Source organism: Lissotriton vulgaris, chromosome 10 (assembly GCF_964263255.1).
Source record: "Lissotriton vulgaris chromosome 10, aLisVul1.2, whole genome shotgun sequence".
Lineage (NCBI taxonomy): Eukaryota > Metazoa > Chordata > Amphibia > Caudata > Salamandridae > Lissotriton > Lissotriton vulgaris.
The window spans coordinates 111,415,915-111,435,951 of NC_141698.1; the positions used below are offsets into that span (position 1 = coordinate 111,415,915).

The 20,037-nt window shown below is 44.3% G+C and overlaps 1 protein-coding gene across 1 annotated transcript in view; it reads left to right on the plus strand.

Annotated features, from left to right (window-relative positions):
• BRAT1 (BRCA1 associated ATM activator 1) overlaps positions 1 to 20,037 on the plus strand; it is a 191,940-nt gene that overhangs the window by 83,620 nt on the left and 88,283 nt on the right. Inside the window, exons 4-7 of the mRNA XM_086940635.1 lie at positions 912 to 1,056; positions 4,575 to 4,947; positions 13,247 to 13,366; positions 16,182 to 16,273. Of these exons, the coding sequence (XP_086796761.1) occupies positions 912 to 1,056; positions 4,575 to 4,947; positions 13,247 to 13,366; positions 16,182 to 16,273 (730 nt within the window). The remainder of the gene's footprint in view (positions 1 to 911; positions 1,057 to 4,574; positions 4,948 to 13,246; positions 13,367 to 16,181; positions 16,274 to 20,037) is intronic.

The window sequence follows — 20,037 nt, forward strand, 5'->3', positions numbered from 1 at the left end:
GGTATTGGCAGTCGTCATTTTGCAGTGGGCCCAGGTTCCTTGATCAGCGCAACTTAAAACAGCCAGGGTCACCAGGCCTTCTACATTGAAGCAATTGTTCACCTTTACAAATCTCTTGTCAATGCCTGGTCTCAATCATAGAGTAGCATGGGGTCTGATCAGCGCCACTACATGACACATCAGTGAATTCCTAAATCATAAGTATCTAAAGACTTAATTATCTGTTGGGTCCTAATCTGTGCATTGTTGATCAAAGGATAAACGTTGTGTTCATCCCCAGACATTGCCCAACATGGACATACCTATCAACTCTCATTTGTAGAATGCACAAGGTCTTTGAGGGTATTGCCCACCACCAGGAGGTGCATTTTGTTAGTTTGTGTTTCCAACCTTGTTTAGTGGTTTAATGCTGCCAAACTCTTACAAGGAAGATGTTTGGTGCAGCGGCCAGTGTGCCTGACTCCGGACCACAGAGTTCACATTCCGATCCCTGGTGCAGACGGCAGGTTAGCCAAGCACCATGAGACTCAGGGCAATAGCTCGCTTAATCTTCCCGACGGCCCCCAGCGCCAGGACACCTCTCCGGAGGTAGCTGTTCGCTTTACAAATGCTAGAATTTACCAACCTTCAGGTGTTTCGAGGGAGCAAAGACACGTCCGTTCTAACATGCAAGCCCTCACTGTAGCTTCTGTCACTTAGTGTGTGCCTAGCTGCTACCTTAAATGAAGATTCCTGCAGTGATTGGAATACCAACTCATTCACCATTACCATTTGTAGTGCTCAGTGATATGTTCATAAACCAGGTAATTCAGTGTCTCCATCATATATTCTCTTGGACAATAATTTATCCGATGTGTTTCCTGTTTTATCTGCATTAACGGACTTTATTTTTAATGTTTCCCGTACAATAGGAAGGGGGAGTTTTGTTAAATCTTTTTGGTCCAACACTTTTGGCAAGTGATTCATGGGAAGATGCAACTGTGCGTAGTGGCTGGATTCGAGGTGTTCACAGCCTGGCACAGCACACACAAGCTCTAAAGTTCCTGTGTGACTCTGGTGAGTATTATGCTTCTCCTCTATGATATCTTGGATCTCGGACTGTTACTTTTTTTTACGAGCCCTTCCCCCTAAAAACCTGTGGCTCTTCATTCTTTATTAGCCTAGAATGTTATGGTAAGCACTATGAACTCATTGTTTCAATTTTTTCATGAATGTCATCAGTTATTTGACATTTTTCATGAAAAAGTGAAAAGGCTATAACATTTGTGATTCAAAAGCATTGTCAAAGAACATCTACATTGTATCTGCCCAAGAAAACAGCACAGCACATGGTCAGATAATGCCTTGACACTTCTAGTGCATTGTGAACTGTTTGAAGTTTTTTTTAGGTTTCAGATAAGTATATGAGAAATTGGCATATTAAGGATTACTTTTGAAGCAGCATTATAGGTGGTTTACATAAAAGAATATTATTTTATTTTCAAATGTCTCGCTTTGTGTCTAGCTAGCAAGAAATGTGAAATCAGTTTATTTTCTGCTGCCATGCTGGGTATTAATGCTTCTGTCGATAGTACATAGTGGAAACCCCATCTGGCGTCTTGTTCCAGTCAATATAACAGCACTGTAATTTGCATTCATATTGCACTGTGCTGGGAATTTTTAAAGCACATGTATACTGGACTTGCTTTGTGGTGCTATAGAATTGAAAAATATTGATCATTTAGCCTTGTTGAAGCTTAATCTGCATAGTTTTGATTACTATCTTAAATTCCAAAAGTCTTCTCTCCTAGGTGCCATGTTACCTAACCCTGGTAACAATCACATGAGCAAGCGTTTCAGATTAAAGACGCTGGCATTGTAAATATGGTATTGTTTTCCCCTGAAAAAAGTGATATTAGGTTTGGTAAAAAACATATTGGAAGAGCAAAGTAATTTCAAATGTATCAGCTAGCAGATGTGAGCCAGTGAAGTTTGTGCTAGGAGCTAGAATACAATCTATTTCCTCAGCTCGCGCCCCAGTCTGACCGCTGCATTTCAGAGTTTCTTCACCAGAATGGATCGTAAAAGCAAATATAAGGTCTTCCTACAGTCAAGTTGGGCTAAAGGAAATGTGTTTGTGATCATGACATGGAAATCACAATGGTTGAAGGCTGTCCCATTTAAGAAAGATGACAGGGCAGCCAAATGTTTTTGAAGTTATAACTTCAGTTTTTCATCTAATTTGGGTCCAAGATACCACTTAGAGGGAACCAGAAAGAGAGCATGCCCTATGGCACCATATGAGACTATGAGGTCCTAGAGGTTAAAGGCTGCTAGTGACCAATAAGACTGCTTCCTTATGAAAAGCAAATTATTTGTTTGTGTAATGAGCGTAATCCAGGCAGTTTAAATGTGGGCGTAATTGATGTGAACTGGAAGCCAAGTAAATGGACAATGCTAGCTAAACTCTGAACATGGAACTGTAACATGACTTTTGACAGGAAAGGCCTCTGAGGGACAACAGATGAAGATATGTATTTTTAAGTAAAATTACAGGAAGAAGGAGCTTGAAATGTAATCTTGCAGAGTTAGGGGAAGGGGCAGATTGGGCTCAGTCAGAATCGGTGGTAAGTCAAGTACAGCCGCACTGCTAATTTTCTCAGTGCAGTCCTAATTCCTATCCACAGTCACTTGCCTCCCATGAATCTCTAAGTTTACTAATGGGCCAGTTAAATTGTAGAATATATTAATATTTCAATGATATTTAGATAAAAAAGTACTGAAAGCATAGTTTGCCTGGTGCTCAGAAAGGTTCAACTGAGCTTATCAAAGCATTTTAAAAAGCCTAACAGAACTAAACCTCTAAAAAAAGATAAAAGAAAAACATTCTTCTCAGAAGGAGAGGCAGGCTATAACTTTGTTCAGTACCTTACCCACGCTAAAACCAAACACACTTTTCCAATTTCTAAAGGTGGTTAATTCTTAAAGCCTCACATGTTTGACAATGTCTTGCATTTTATTTTATAAGTAGTAAGAATAAAAAATGCATATTTGAAGTTGAAATGTTATGTGTAATTTTGTATAAAAAGAAAGGTACACATCAGACAGAAAACCTACTAGACAATAAAAATGCATTCATGTATAGAGCCCCATAGCTTTCCACCCCCCTTTTTTCTCCCTTTAAAAAATATACGAAGAAACTGTTGCCATATGCGTATAGATTATTTCTTCGAGGAAAAACTGCACTTTCACATTATGGGAACCTGGGGTTCTCCTCAATCTCGAATGCCACACACACAGACCTGGGTACAGATCTTTTTTTTCCAATCCTTTGAGAATCACTCATGAGCACAGGACTCTGTCTTTCAGCTGTTAGTAGAATTCCATTTGCAATCATCCATTCTATTATTGCAGTCATTTTATGCTGTTTTATGATTTACATGTTTTGGTTAGATAGCTCCGTTTTTCCTTCATGATATACTGGTGGAAAATCTCTTCTATTGTCAAACATGTACCTAAAACAGGGCAAAGGAGGAATTTAATTTGTTCCACTACTGTTTCTCCTGTCTTTGCACATTTTTACTTTGTGAAAAAAGGTTGATTTCTTGATAAGTAGGAAGAAAATGATTAAGAAATGTTAATAGCTGTTGCTGGGATGGACACCAAACAATGGCTGGGTAGGTTTCCTGTAGCCAGGTTCTGCCTACACCAGAGATATGGGCCAGTGCAGCAAAGGTGCTATGGAGGCGATTGCTTCCGCCCAAGTCCATTTGGCATCTCAATGTTGGGAGACACCCAGTACATCAACAACTCATCCCTAAAAAGGTCCATGTCACCCAGTGAATGTCCTCAAGAAAGTCTTTGACGTCTGAATGGTCCTCCATCCCGAAAAGGCCATTAGTTCTAGTTCTAGATCTTGAAGTTCTCTGGAGATTATGCATTCAGTTTATAATTACTTCTGTTTATGATCTGTGAGGGCAGTAAAGGTACTTGCTCATAGGGTATTTTTTGGGTGGCTAGGGGTATTTGTGTGGCAAGGGTATTTTTAGGGTTTAGGGTGGTTAGGGTTTAGGAGTTGGGATCAGTAAGGATATATATAACCTTACCGACCCCATATCATATATCTTCTGTATATATATCTTTATATTTGCCTCTAAAATACCTACATTTGTGTTGAAAAGGCATGCACAGTAAAAGTTTGTATGGTAAAGGCATATGCGTTGTAATGGACGCATTGTAAAGGCATGCATGGTTCCATCATACATCGATTATAGATAATGCTCTGTCACTGATCAGGTCATATACTGAAGAATTGACTCTTTCACCATTGCCATGAAATACTGATATGGGATTTCATGTGATACATGATTTTTTAATTATGATGTGGAGGCAAATACAAAAGCTCATCAATCTTTAGGCTCCTAATGATCATAAAGTATTGGTGAAGGGACCTTTGCAGACTTCTGATCTTTCTAACTGGCGGTAAGAATATGAGCAATGCATTGTAAAATTGAAATCTTTCACTTGTAAATTAGCTTTGCTTAACAATGATCTTTAAATGGAACGTGTATTAAGTGAACTATTTTACTTTCCAGGAGCCATGGAGAAAATCTTTACTTTGCAAGGAGATCCCAGCTTGTTTGTGGCGTCTGCTGCCAATCAGCTTCTTGTTCACGTTTTTATCTCATCAGTCAAATTAAACATGCAGCAGCCCTTAGCAATGGAGCCCTGTGATTGGCCAGAATGCGCTGAACGTATTATTTCATATCTAGAGAAATCGCTTAGTTCCAAGTCTCCAGCTCTGGTTACACAGTCCTTGAAATCCTTGACTGCAGTGTTTCGAAGCTGCCACGAAGTGTGCACTGAACTGTTTTGGTCACTAATCGCAGAGCCTGTAAGGATTCTTCTAGAGGAAAAGCCGGTCTATGCTGAATCTGCATTGGTCGATCTTCTTCTAAGTATGGCAAGGTAAGGGCACTCACTGGATGTTTCAAGGAATGGTGCTCAGCCAATGGCAACGGCAGCAAAATGCCATTATTTAGTAAAATCACCTGTGTTGTTGTTCTTCTTTTCATCTTGGTTAGACTCAATATTTTTAAGTGCCTATTTATACTGTTCAGTGCAATGCTTCAGTTCCTTGGAAGGTGCCTTAATAATGCGTGGGTGGTTGGGTGCTTGTGCACTATCTAAAAATCATATATAAAAACAAAATATATTTACGTAATGCATGTTTGTAACTCCTATCCGCAAGGTTAGAGTTGTCTCCTGGAACGTAAACGGCTCTTGGACTACATTAAAAGGTCAGGGGTTTTGATATATATTAAGAGCTATTGACCGTAGGCGGTCTTCTTTCAGGAGACGCAATTCCTGGGTGCTTAATGTCCCTTTCTAGGTCGATTTGGGTTCGATTGTGTGGATCATGTGGACTACTCTAGATGCTCGAGAGGGGTGGTGATTCTTTTACACAAAACCTTCCCACTGGGGGTATCCACTATATATGCAGACCCCCAGGGGCGATATCTTGGCTTTGGGTTATGCTTAGAGGCTGCCCACTAAAACTTTGTTTCCTGTTCTGCATCCACATTGAACACACTCCGGTCCTTAGTGACAGCCCTCCCTCCAGGGATGACCATAATCGGCAGGGATTTTAACGCGGTCCTGGCACATTAGATGTTCTGCGACTGAGCAGGCTGACCCTTGTGCAAAACTCAATGCTTGGGCATATTTAATGGTCCTCTGTGATACCTATTCAGAAAAGGGGGTGGTGATGGACAGAGTATCTGAATTAAGCAGAACACTCCTACCCAGTCCAAAGATCAGGGCTTGATCCATCACCGTTTTTTAGCTCACTGCACCATCCCAGCTCAGAACCTGGCTACATGCAAATTTATTTATTTATTTATTTATTTTGAAAGTTTTATATAGCGCGAACAAGATCTTCGCAGATATCAGAGCGCTTTACAGAAGGGGGAGCATGTATACGCAGATACATCAGTCATGTTAAAGGTACATTGAGGTGATAACATAAAACCATCAATAGGTAATTTCAGAAACGAAATAACAATACAGAGTGTTCGACAAGTAGTACAGATGAGTATCAAGTCTTTGTAGTTTATCTCCAGTAGTGGTTCAAGTGTATTTAGCCATGAGGATCGCTTTTACTTCTTTCTTGAAAAGTATAGTAGAGGTGATGAGCCTGGTTTCAGGGGGGAGCGAGTTCCAAATCCTGGGAGCCATTCCTGAGAAGGAGCGTTTATAGGTTTTTTCCTTGCGGAATCTTTTAGGCTTTAGCAAAAGATTATTTGTACCTCTAGTGTTTCTGGAACCTCCTGAAATCGTCAGCTTCTGAGCAAGGTATGTAGGTGAGCTCAGGTGGACAGCCTTGTGCGTCAGACAAGCGATTTTCAGGTGTATTCTGGCTTCAAACGGCAGCCAATTCAGGGATTTGAAGTCAGGGGAAATGTGTGAGTGTTTTTTTGATCCAGTGATAAGTCTCGCTGCGGCGTTTAGAGAGGCTCTGATGGGTGCCGTAGTGGCTCGGGGGAGACCGCAGAGGGCGGTGCTGCCGTATTCTATTCGAGGTATGACTAGCGATTGTACCGCAGTTTGGAAGTCCTTGGTTGGAAGGAAAGGTTTAAGTTTCCTAAGGGTGTTGATTTGGTAGTTCGCTCCCTTAGTTGCTTTGTTGATGTGTTCCTGCATGCTGAGATTGGTGTCAAGTGTTATGCCCAAAGATTTCGCTGAGTCCACGATGGTGGGTTGGACATTGAGTGCCGTTAGGTCTTTAAGCCACATTTGTGCGGTAGCGCTCTTCGCGGGTGGTGAGATCAGAAGGAACTCTGTTTTAAGGGCATTGAGTTTCAGATGATTGGCGGCCAACCACGATTGGGTGCTTCTGATCGTTGAGTTCAAGAGCGTGATGTCTTTGGGTGATTGTAGTTTGAGATAGATTTGAGTGTCGTCAGCATACATGTGGAAGTGTACATTGGATTCTTGCAACAAGGTGGTGAGAGGTTCCATAACTAGGTTGAACAAGGTTGGGGATAGGGAGGATCCTTGTGGTACGCCTAGCGATACAGGTCTTGGTGCAGACATCAAGTTGTTGCTCTTGAATTTCTGCGACCTGTTATGCAAAAAGGACGTGAACCATTTGAGCACAGTTCCAGATAGGCCCATTCTCGTGTTTAGTAGATCGATTAAGCTCTCATGTTTGACAGTGTCGAATGCAGAGGAGAGATCAAGGAGGATGAGGAGGCAAGTATCGTTATGATCTAGGATTTGGAGGGCGTCATCGATTATGTGAGTCATTGCAGTTTCAGTACTGTGATTTGCTCGGAAGCCTGATTGGTGAGAGTTGAGGAGATCAAACTGAGTAATGTGTTTAGTTAATTGTGTTTGTGCGCATTTTTCCAGTAGTTTGGCAAGAGTCGGAATGTTGGTAATGGGACGGTAGTTGTTTAGGTCAGAGGGGTCAGCTGTAGGTTTCTTTAGCAAAGGTGTGACTTGACCAACTTTGAGGGAGTCGGGAATGATCCCTTGTTGAAGTGAGCTGTTAATGATTTTGGTCCAGAGTGGAAGGAGCGACGGGGTAAGGACTTTGACAGCGTTGGCAGGAAGGGGGTCCGTGAGGTGATTGGATGGTTTCAGAGTGCTGAGCAGTTTGCCAATTTCTTCCTCCGTGTAGGTGAGAAAGGTTGACCAGGTGGCATTGTTTTTTGGTGTCGTGGGTGCTATGCGGTGGGGTTTGGGATAGAGGCTTGCGTCTATGAGGAGGTCATTCTTTATGTTGTCAGTTTTTTGGATAAAGAAGGAGGCGAAGTCCTCACAGGAGGGAGCTTCGCACACAGTGTTGAGATGTTGGGGTTGTTCTTTGGATTGTGTTCGGATAAGCTCAAACAGCTTTCTCGGACGATTTTTGGCTTGGTCAAGCTGACGGCTGAAGAAGTCTGATTTTGATCGTTTTATTTTCCTGAAGTAGGCGTTTCTCCTTTTCTTCAGGTGTTTTAGGTTCAAAGCGGAGGGAGCTGATCTCCAGGTGCGCTCTGCCATTCGCATGGCGCGTCTATCGTCATTGAGACTCCCGTCGTACCAGGGATTGGACATTTTTGTGGTGGCTTTTTTTAGTTGCAGGGGTGCGACTTCATTAATTATTGAGGTCATAGTGTTAAGATAGTGATCAGTCAAGGATTGGACATCTTTAACGCCAGCAGGAGGAAGTAGTAAGTTGCAGCTTTTGGGGGGCAGAGAGTTTGAGATTAGTTTTTTCATGTCTCTTTTCCAGACTTTGGGCCTGGCGGGTTGAACGGGATTAAATTTAACTTTTTCATTGATGAAGAATGTGATGGTATGATGGTCCGACCAATCACAGGGATGGATTGATTCGAGTTTGATAGTGGCCTCTTTGGAGATGATGAGGTCGAGGATAGAGCCTTTCTTGTGTGTTGGAACGTTGCAAATTTGAGTGAGGTCAAGGGCGTTAAGGAAGTTCTTCAGACCTTTTACCACCGCATCATTATGATCGTTCCAGTGGAGGTTGAAGTCACCAAGGTATATTTGTGTGAGTTGTCGCCCGGAGTTTGCTGAGATCATGTCCATGATTTGTTGGGAGAAGGTAAGGTTGTCACCGGGTGGGTGGTAAATGCCATGCAGAGTGCAGATCGGTTTGTCCTCACTGTGAATATCGAGGCAGATATATTCACAGGAAGTTGGGGAGGGTAGGGAAGGGGAAGTTACTTTCAAGACAGAGAGGTTGCTCCTGTATATACATGCGATTCCGCCACCTTTTTTATTGCCAGACCTGTCAAGTCTAGTGATGTGGTAGTTGGGGGGGACCAGAATGTCCATTATAGGTGTAGAAGATTCTGTTAACCATGTTTCAGTCATGATGATTAAGTCAAGATCCCATTTTAGGATGAGATCGGCGATAGCGGCGGAGTGTCTAACGGCTGATCTGCAGTTGAGGAGAGTGCATTTGAGACGGGGTGTGTCGAGGGTGGAAGGGTGTTCTAGAGCGAGGGGGACTTTACTCAGGTTACTATGGATAGCGATTCTGTTGTTCAACGTGGGGGGTCTAAGGGGATTAGATTGAATCGTGGGAATGGCAGTGAGAGTGTCGGGTGTGTTGCTATGGGGGGGTTGGGTCATAGGAGCGGAGGAGGGTGAGTGTGTCTAGGTCCGAGAGAGGGTTGCAGGAGCGATGGGGGCGGTTTTCACGATTGTGAACAGGGATTGAGGTCCAGTGCAGTGGTGGTCGAGTGCGAGAGTTCGCCGCCCGGATGGACGACCAGTTGGGAGCGGAGATGATGGAGGAGGCGCGTGCGTGGTGTCTGGGATGTGTGCTGAGTATTTGTTTGATGATGTGGACGTCCTGTTTGATCTGGTGGAGGGTGTTGGGTGAGGGGTGACTGGAGCGTGATAGACAGAGTAGTTGTTGTTTGATGATGTCCATGTCTTCTTTGAGCTGGAGGAGAGAGGCCGTAATGTGATCCCCTGTGGGAAATGTGTTGGAGGTGGGGATGGAAGGCTCGGTCGTGGGTGACAAAGGGGAAAGGTTGGTAGTGTGGATGAGAGTATTGGTGGTAGGCGTGGAGTGTAGGGTGGAGGATGGGCATTTATTAGTAGTGGGGGGGGTGGAGGTTGGGTAGTGGGGGGTGAGACTGGGGGGCGTAGTGGGATTGTAGATGGTACTTTTTTGAAAGGGCGGAGTAGAGTTGATGGAGGTGGTGTGTTCTGTGTGATTGGTTAATGGGTGGGGGTGGGGGCTGAGAATGGGGGGGGATAAAGGGTGGGGATAGCATTTGTGTATGTCAGTTCGATGTTGATCGAGGTTAGACTGGTTGCGGGTGGGAGCTGTGGTATCAGGGGTGTGAGGAATGAGGATGAGAGGAACGAGGATGGGGGCTGGTGTGTGGGGGGAAGGGGTGGGGTAGTTGTTGTAAGCGGGGGCGAGATCTATGTCTGTGCTTGAGGGATGTGAGGTAGCTACGGTAGGTGGGTGAGTGACAAAGGTACCGTGAGTAAATGGGTGGTGCATGTCGTTTTGGGTGGGAGCTGTGGTGTCCAGGGTGGGGAAGGGGATGAGGGCTGGTGTGTGAGGGGAAGGGGTGGGGAAGTTGGTGTATGCGGGGGATTGAACTGTGTCTGTGCTCGCCGGGAGTGAGGTAGTTACGGTAGGTGAATGAGTGACTTGGGTGTCAGGCGTAAAGGAGAGGTGCAAGTCGTTTTGGGGCTGGGCTAGGTTAGAATGAATGTGGTTTGAGGCTGTGGTGTCAGGGGTGACAGGAATGGGTGAGGTATGAGAGGCTGGCCAGGTGAGGTTATAGGGGGGGGAGGGTGTGCCGTTAGAATGTGTGGGTGAGGGATCTATGTCTGTACGTGTGGAGTGAGAGGTAGCTACATTAGGTGGGTGAGTGTCTAGAGTGCCGGGGGTGGAGGGAAGGTGCGTGCCGTTTTGGGGTTGAGCTAGGTTAGGAAGGTTGTGATTGGGGGCTCTGGATTCAGGGGTGATGTGCCTGCGGGTGCTAAGAGTGGGGGGCTGATGACTGGCGAGGTATTGTTTGAACGTGGGGAACAGGTTGTCTAGTAGTTCCAGGTTCTTGTCTGTGGATTGAATTAGGATAATCCCGTTATTGTAAATAGTGATGGTTGTTCTGCCCGGGAAGAGTTGGGATGGAGTGATGGTGAGTTTTTGGCCATGCGCGAAATTCCTGGAGGTGGAGACGGTGAGTAAGGTGCGGAACGTGTTTCTCCATTGGGCTCTGCGAGTGGTGTGGAAGATAATATCAATCAATAATGTCAATCAGTCTGTCCCTGGCCCAGTGCATCATGGGAACAGGGCAGACCAAACTACCAAGCCAATTCTTATACTGGGAAGGAAACAAGCTTCCGGGGACCGGTTTCTGGCATTTCAGCCGTCTTCGGCCCGGCTTGCTTGAATCCTGATGGTGCAGTGAGCAAGGGACTCACATCTGAGTATACCCTTCCACGCTTATGGAGGACAAAACGATTCAGAAAAGGGGGTGGTCCCTTTCTCACTGCACCATCAGGATTCAAGCAAGCCGGGCCGACGACGGCTGAAATGCCAGAAACCGGTCCCCGGTAGCTTGTCTCCTTTCTGGTGAAGAATTGGCTTGGTAGTTTAGTCTGCCCTGTTCCCATGATGCACTGGGCCAGGGACAGACTGATTTGCATATAGCCAGGTTCTGAACTGGGATGGTGCAGTGAGATAAATAACGGTGATGGATCAAGCCCTGATCTTTGGACTGGGTAAGAGTGGTCTGCTTAATTCAGACACTCTGTTCATCACCACCCCCTTTTCTGAATCGCCTCTGTGATACCTGGCATTCATGGAACCCCACGCAGCAGTCCTATACACACCTGTCTGCAGCCCATACAATTGAATCAAGAATTGATCTATTCTGGCTGCCGGCATGTGACTTGCTGTAGGTGTAATGCATCCGGATTTTACCAAGGGGCATCTCCGATCACGCTGCCCTCCTTCTGAGTGGGGCTTCCTCAATCACGCTCTTCGCCCAATGTGGAGATTCAACGCCTGTAGATGGCTTCTGTTGATTCTCAAGTAGAAGAACGTCATGTTAAGTCTTTAAGTAGGACCACCGGTGGGTAAATAGTAAACTGCAATACTGTATTCGAGCGCCACTCCATTCTCCTATGGCCAATTTGGACTACCCTCAAGTGACGTATTTTAATGGAGTAAAATATATCCTTCATACTGAAATACTTTAGTGAGAGGTAACATCTACAAGGCTCTAGTTATTGTCATTTTCCAGGATGTACTCATACCCACTGAGGGATGCAATGATAAGTCATGAACAAGACTTAAACTTCCTGAGAGCACTAAGAAAATGAGTAAATCTGAAATCAAATGAATATTTATTATTTGTACTATCTCTTTTATGGAGGATCTCTGGCGTTCACAAGTATCATTGTCCTGGCAATCTTGTGGTGCTGTTAAGCCCAGTTTTTCTGAGGCGGATCAGATTTCTGAATCTAAATACAGAAATGTTTTAGGATTGTTTGAATATCCTCTTTTGCTACATTCTTGTTGATTTAACACAGGCATGGACCACATGGTAATTAATGTCCCCTCCTTATGTAGTTTGATTGAACACTCGTTTGGTTCCAGCGATGTGAAGAAATATGCTTTTTCCGTTTGTCACTCCTGCCCTTTAATCTAAAGTAGACATTGTGAGTTTATTTTTAGTTTGTTCAGTCCTGTGGCATTTTATAAGTTAACTAGCAGCTCGTCCCGACCTTGTCCGGGAGCAATCAGGCTTCCTGGACCCCCGCCTGCTCCGACATTGTGCAGCAGCCCGGCCTGACATTGTCGAGCTGCTCGGGCCCCTGCCCGCCCCATCCCCCGCCTGCCCGGAGCCTTACCTCAGCCGCCGCTCCTCCCCCGCACTCCTCATTTCACCACTCTGCCGCTCCTCGCCGCTTACCGCTCCTCCCGCCTGTCCGCCGGTCCTCACCGCCATTCCGCCGTTCGTCACTGCCCCTCCCCAACGCCATGTCCGCCGCTCCTCTTCCGCTCCTGCACGCTGCTCCTCCCCGCGCTCCTGATGTCACCACGCAGGTCGCGGCCGGCGCTACTTGCTATGGGACTACATTTTTACTATCGTCAATTTTTTAAATAACGTATTTTTTTTTTATTTATATAGCGTATGTCCATCTGCACACCCTGACGATTACAATGATGTATCGGGTGTTTGGATTGGCGCTGTGGTTCCCAAGTTTACCCGCCTCAAAGGTGCAAAGTTCTTCCTTTATTATAGTAGTATAGATCAAAGATGTCTTTACTGTAGGGGAACGCAGATTTGGCAGAGAAAGAGTAATTGTTTCATGGTAAAGGTCTATCATTTAGCCATGTCAATCTGTTTGTTGCTTTTAGTTCCTTCTGTAATAAGGAGACAGAAGGCCAGCATAACTACCTCGGCTATTGCTATTAAAACGTTGTCTCCATGGGTGAAACAACAGAAGCCCTTGTGAGGCCCCACAGGTAGTGATGCTGTCCAAGTGCTCCCATCTCTTACTTGCCTGTTATTTGTGTTTAAGCCCAAAAAAGCTCTAAGCGTCACTGTGGCTTAATGTTAATTTGTTCCTGTATATCTATATGGTAACTTTGAGTGCTTCAGTGACAAATATTCTTAAGGCTGCACATGATGCATTCATTTATTAATGAACCATGTCCTTAGTTAATTGTTGAAAATGTACATTCTCAAGCTATTCGGTGTGCTTTTCTCCACAGATCTCCTGTCTTCAGTAGTACTGCAAGCCCACTTTGGACTTTATTGACGAATGCCATGCAGACTTTAAGCCCCCTGCAAACCGCTCCGTTGGCTCTGGGAGTGCTGAGGCTACCTAGCTGGTAAATATGTTATTGCAGTAAGTGGTTTTCAACTGCATGAGCCCAACTTTAAAAACACTATAGGTGATAAATGTACGATAGCACTTTAAAGCTTGAACATGTTAACTTTTTGTCAATTGTGGACCTGGGATCTAATTTATATATTATTGTGGGAGTCTAGGGTCATGTGGTCTTGTCAATCAGACTATCTAAATCTGCTGAATTGTAGTAAGTAGCTGATATGATGTTACCTAACAAAACTCGATTCTTCTGTTCTAGTAGGAGGCGAATGAGTGTTGTAGATTCTGGGATGGTCTTAAGAGAATTTACTTAATTCTTACTACTTCAGGTAAATTACTGGCCTCTAGAGTTTCATTTATCCCCAGGAAACTTTGGATGAGTTAGTCAATTCTCATTGGTCTCCTGCGCAGATGGCAGGCATCCTGAGAGCTACCCTCTTTAAAGTGAGCGGCCTGCTTAGGTTCTTCTACATTAGACCATTTCTGAATTTTCCTGGTCCCTGGCTGCTAGAGCAACTGCTGCTGAGGCGTTTGGGAAGTTACTGGTAGAAGAGTGGCTTGGTGATGCATAGGGAGCAGCTTTCTTACGGGCGAATGGCTCACTGGCTTGGAGTATTCTCTTCTTTGGGAGAACTATACTGACAAAAATAAGATGTACAGTATAGTAATACTGTCCCACTGTATTTGAAAAAGACTACACTGCATATTGAATGAAACATGAGGGAGTTCATTCAGAAGTAGCAGGATTACATAGGAATGATACGACAGAGCGCTCATTTCAAATAGCGGAACAACTGGAGGCAGTAGGGATATTGTCACACTGTGCTTCATAAACTTCAGCACGTTTGGGAGCAGTAAAAAATAAAGTGGTAACAGAATCATTGTATTACCAATTTATTTTTCACGTTTGCTGTGCTTGCAGCAGTGGGTGGGAGAGGCGACACACCTCCGTATTAATGGAGGAACAGCGGCTGGTCATGGCCTGCATTAGCGCAGACATAAATCATTTGACTAGGTGCGTCAAGTTAAAAAGTGTTGCTTTATTTTGCCTATGAAGCAAAAGAGTGAAATATGGAAAAGATATTTAAGGAGAGAAGGAAGAAAACAAAAATGGAAGCGGCATGTTCAAATGTACACTCTGGTTACAAGCGCGATGTTGCCTCTGAAGGAAAAAGATGCCCTCTATACTTTTCTGGACTTCCTGATTTTATGGCCCTTGATTTGTTTATCCGGAAAGGGTGTGCATGGTCAGGCTATGTCCACTATTGTCCGGTACAGTGATTTCTATGTTACAACATATGAAACTTAAATAATGTGTAAAAAAAAAAACAATTAGCGTGGTCTGTATTAATTTTGATTAGGCTCCTGGGCTATGACATGAAAGTTCAAACTTTCTGTTGGTCTTACCAGTACCAGAGCATAGTAGTGCATTTAACTGAACGATTGAACTTTGATTCTAGACCAGTTCTTTGGAACTCTCAAACCATCATTCTGTTGTTGATGTACTTCCAGTTCATCTAAAATATTTAAGGCAGTTCACTTAAAAGAGTTGTTAACAGATTCTTGGGGTGCATGGGCACACACTCACTGACTCTTCCACCTTGCATGTAGGCCAGCTGAGGCACAACGAAAAAGTCTTTATATATCATGACCAGCTGCCACAGTTTGATAGGCCCAATTGTATCACTCTGTGGTGCAATTGCTCTTTGCTGTTGTATCTGTGCCCCAGAAGGTGCTAGTGCCTATTGGTTTGTTTTATGTTTGGTTGTTATTTTAGCAAATAAAGACTAATACTGTGTCTTAATATACTGTCTCCTTGAGGCATCCTGGACTACTTGACCTCATTAGCCCTGTAGAGTCAAGTGAGTTTAAGGGGGTAACTTGTTTTTAGACCAAGACCCAAGAATACCTGTGGTAAATGACAGTAATGTAAAAATGTAAATCCATATTTGTAAAGCGCAAACTACTCACCCTTATGGGTCTCAAGGCGCTGGGGGCCGTCGTGGAAATTAAGTGAGCTATTGCCCAGAGTCACATGGTGCTGAGCTGAGCTGCCGCCGGGGATTGAACCGTGAACCCTGTGCTCCGAAGTCAGCTGCCCTGGCCGCTGCACAACCCCTCTCCACACCAGTACCTACCAGTGATACTGCTGATTAACAACCGACTTCCTTAAGCCCCAGAGAAAAGGCCTCATATCACAGACTGTTACAAGCGGAATGATTATATGGGTGGTTGGAAAGATGGGCAGTATAGTATGCTTTTTATCATTTGTAATATATGGTGTTTTCAGTTTCATGGATGATTATAGGAAAGATCACAAGCGCACCTTACGGCTAGTACAGTCCTCTTCAAGTTCATCACTGGAAGTAGGAATCCTGAAATGGCCGCTTGATCCTGTTCACTTATATTATTACCAAGGCCCCTCCATTTAGCGGTGTGTTTTTAAGTGATGACGTTCAGGCAGTAATTTCTGGAGACAGTGTTGAGCATGATTTCAGATTTCAATCCTATTTAAAAAAAAGCTGGGCAACATATGGGTCCTTACCAGCAACTAGCTTCCCTGGCTTCAGAGATGTGGATATGAACTTGGTTCTTTGGCTTCAGCAATGTGAATGTGAGGTATTTTTAAGATAAACTTAATTTGAAACTTAACCTGCTTTTGTACTGAATAGTCCAGGATTGTGAACTTTCTATGATTTGTGAATGTTTTATATCACAAAATACCATGATATCATTATAAATTATACTAATCAGTTGATCATTTAGGGTGAATAACAAAAAGAAATTGCAGTTACCTTATTGTTTTTATTCCCAAGTCCAAAGGTAATTCATATGCAGTCCCTGAGTGTCCTGTTGCAGCCTTTGGACTATGTTCTTAAAGCAAGCACAGCAGACGTGGAATTCAAAGGTATGTACAGGCTGGATGTGTTGGAACAATACAACAGAACCACAGCAATTGGTGATTTGTATACAATATTGGAATGTAGAAATTTCTGATTGTATCAAACAAAAAAACTTGTATTTCTACAAACTGAAGATCACAATTGGTATAAAAGGTAGACATGATAATTCTTATATGTTTCAGTCTCTAATCTCTAATTTTTGGGGTTTTGGTCAGGTCTTGGAGGAGGGGCAATGTTGGGCTCATACTACTGAATATTTAGTGCTAGGTTTGCTGGAAAAGAGTGCAACAATGAAGGAAGCATGTTCCAGCCAGAGTTCTGCTGAATCTGATGAGTCAAGGTTGTATGGTGATGTGTTAGGGTTGAATTAGTGGTGAAAGATGTATCCGATAGAGGTGATGTCCTGGCAACATTGCGGTTAAATAATTGAGGATCAGGTGCCTAGTGGGCCATGTTAGGACAAACTATGTAATAAAAGTAGTTCTTCTACTAGATAAAACAACCGACCACCACATCATCATGGGTGCCTGTTCGAAAATAGTGGCTGGCAGAAGGATTAGAAGAATGTTGAAATGACTAGAAAAATCACCTAAAAGTTGGCCTCTGCATTTTCCAGAGAAAACCTCTGGTTTATCACTGGCGGCACTGACAGCACATGCATAGTGCTAGACTTCTGCTGTTTCACACTTCTAGCCATAACAGCAACATCGAATATTCTGTGGGGAGATACCTGGCTCTGTAATGGCACTAATACTCAGGTAACCCGTGTGCCCTCATTTCCAGTTCAGTACATTGGGTCTAACCAACCTTTCTTCGATAAATCTTATGTCAGCCTAGGGAAAGAGTGTGCTTTATTTCTTTGCCTGGTCCAGAATCAATGATGTCTCAAAGGGATGAACTGTGCAAGCAGGCACCGCTATGTAATGCCTGTGATAAATTAGATAAATTAGGTTTTGGTTGAGAGGGGTGATACCTTACTCGAGGAGCCGCCACAATCCTTGTCAGGGTGGACCACAAAAAGTCCCTAAATGAATTTGTGCTTAACCCTCTAGTAGCTTGGCTCAAAACAACAAAAATTCCAAGTGAAATCACAAGGGACCAGGTTAGTCTAGCTGAAAAAATAACCTTCTAAAGTCCTGTGCAAAAAGCTCCGTCTGCAGTGGAGGAGGGAGCAGGAATAGGGTCATGGATGTTTATCAATTTATTCTGTATAGCAGGCGGAGTGGTCTTCGCTGTTGCGCGAAAATTCTGTCCAGAGTTGTGGACGGTTATTGCTGGAAATTCTCATTGGCGGTCACGGCAGGCTGTCGCTGCTGTAGCGTGAAGTGCAGATCTTGCATTGCTGGTGGTCTCTGTAGCCTGATTCACTGGAGCTTCACATTGGTGCAGGCGCCATGATCTTGTCACAGACGCACCTGTTCACCATCACGAAGAGCCCCAAACCTGAGGATTTCTCCTCTCCTTCAAGGAGGAGCTCCACTGATGGCACACCAAGGGCCTAGGACCTTGGAGGCACCTCTTGAGATCATGAACTCTCTCCAGCAAAGACCAGGAGGGCTCAGGCAGGTCCTTTAGCAGATTCAGTTGCAGCAGGTCAGCTGGGCGGTTGCAGAGAGGCACCTGATAGAGACTTATAGGTGCAGATTCCTTATCTTAGAAGAAAATTCAGCAGGCGTCTTCACTGAATCTAGAATTTTTTTAACAGTCCCATTGTGTGCCGGGACGTGGCATCATTTGGCTCTGTGTTTCGTCCTCACGTTGGAAGTGACATGGGCGGTGTCGATATAGGCGCCACCCCAGCGTGCGGAGCTCAGTTCCTTCAGCAGGCTCCCTACAGTAATTTTTTGACTGGATGTTTCAACGTTTATCAAAGTCTAATGTGCCTTTCTTCCTATCTTTTGGAGAAGTTCTGAAGAAACCCACTGGGTTGAAGCCTTGCTGCACCTGTCATTGACAAATGTCGGTAACGGACACTCACTTGGTGTGTCTAGTGTGTCTGGAGCAAGACCACACCTCCTCACCCTGCATTGAGTGCCAGACCATGAACCTTAAGGCTCTCTGTGCTGCTCTAGGTCCTGTTCTCGTTGGAGGTCACATGACTGCTCCTGGAGTCGCTCGTGTCGATCATCATCTTAAAGTAGGACCCCCTCTGGTAAGTCCCACAAGAAGGCAAATGAGTCGAAGCACTCTTCAGCTACCCCACATCACTCACAGTTGTAGTGTAGTTCCTAGTTTCCCACTAGGCCCTGCGCATTGGAATAACATAAACAGTAGTATCGACGTGGAACTGCGGATATTCCAGGCCTCCACTGACTATGCTAAACTTAATTGGGTTGTGTTACCAACTAGCTCAGAGGTCACTGGAAACTTTCTTCTCTGCATAGGAAGTGATCAGCTTCCTTGGCACAGACAAGAAGGGATTCAGCTTTCCAACAACCGTGCAACATGACAACTTTGCTCCTCAGATCAAGAGTCAATCTCTAGGGTCGTGTGAAACAATAGACATGTATTTCACTCAGTCAGTCTAGTGCAGTTTACTTTCACGAGATGTAGAGAATAGAGAGACGGGCGTTTGTCAATAAAGGGTTAACATTTATTGAACAGTCTTTCTTCTCGTACAAGAGAAATGTATTGCCACAATTGCAAGACTTGTTATTATAAAAAGTACGTACAGTAAGATAAGTATTGCGAAATAGAACTGTAAAAGCATTGATATGGTTTCTTAGCCATACAATGGTTTAAAAGTAATAAAACATATATACAGTCATATATACATTAGGCTAACATACTCAACTGGTGCTTCTAACTAAGCCTACCCCAGTGTGCCTGACCTAAGCCTAACACGTGGAAGGGGAGTAAGTAAGTAGCTTTAAGTTAAGTTGGTTTTGCCAAGGTTTGTTTCCAAGAATTCTCGTCTAAGGGTTTAGTCAACACCATACCTCTGAATAGAATGATGGAGGATTGGTATCTCCTTCAGGAGTCACTCTCGATATCCCAGTCACCCGCGAGGGTAGACCGGAAACGCCGGAGCTGGATTTCTCTGCAGGAGAAAGGCAGCGGGTCTCTTCAGCGCGTCGAGGAAGGAGGGGGGACAGCGTCCGCGGGCAGCTGGAATCTGCTGGATGTCTTCGCAGAGGACGGCTGTTCAGCTCCTAAGCGTACTGCACCATAGTTCGCGCTTTAGCAGCGATAATGGTATCAGCAGCTTCACCACCACAGGGACAGCAGGCTGCAGCGACAGAGTGCTAGATTTACCAACACGGGGTCTTGCAGGCAGCTGGCATCAGCAACAGTAGCTCGCATTGCTTAAGGCAACGTTGGTAATATTTATACCTGACAGGTGCCGGGTTTGACGCAAGTTTGCTGGACATAAGACGTCAATTAAAGATGTCACTAGGAAGTGATAGTTATCAGTTGCTCATTAGAGTTCCATTACTAATCAAAACACAGCAAGCGGGGATTTCCAGGTTTGCTGAGTTTTTATCTTGTTGAAGAACTCGGGGTGTTATCTAAGAATATCAGATAGTGACTACTGCTCTGTCATTGCACTAATTGGTCGCAAAGGAAGTGGCAGAGAGAACTATGCTGGAATGTGGCTCTGTTCGTGTGAGGCCAGAGATGACTTTTCAGAAAATCGCACTTGAACGGTTATGCCAATATAGGGAATAAATGGATTTATAGCCGAATAGGGGCATAAGGTCACAGTATCGATCAGGAACCTAGATAAACACGCAACACCCACTCCACGGGTTAATGTCCATCAAAATTA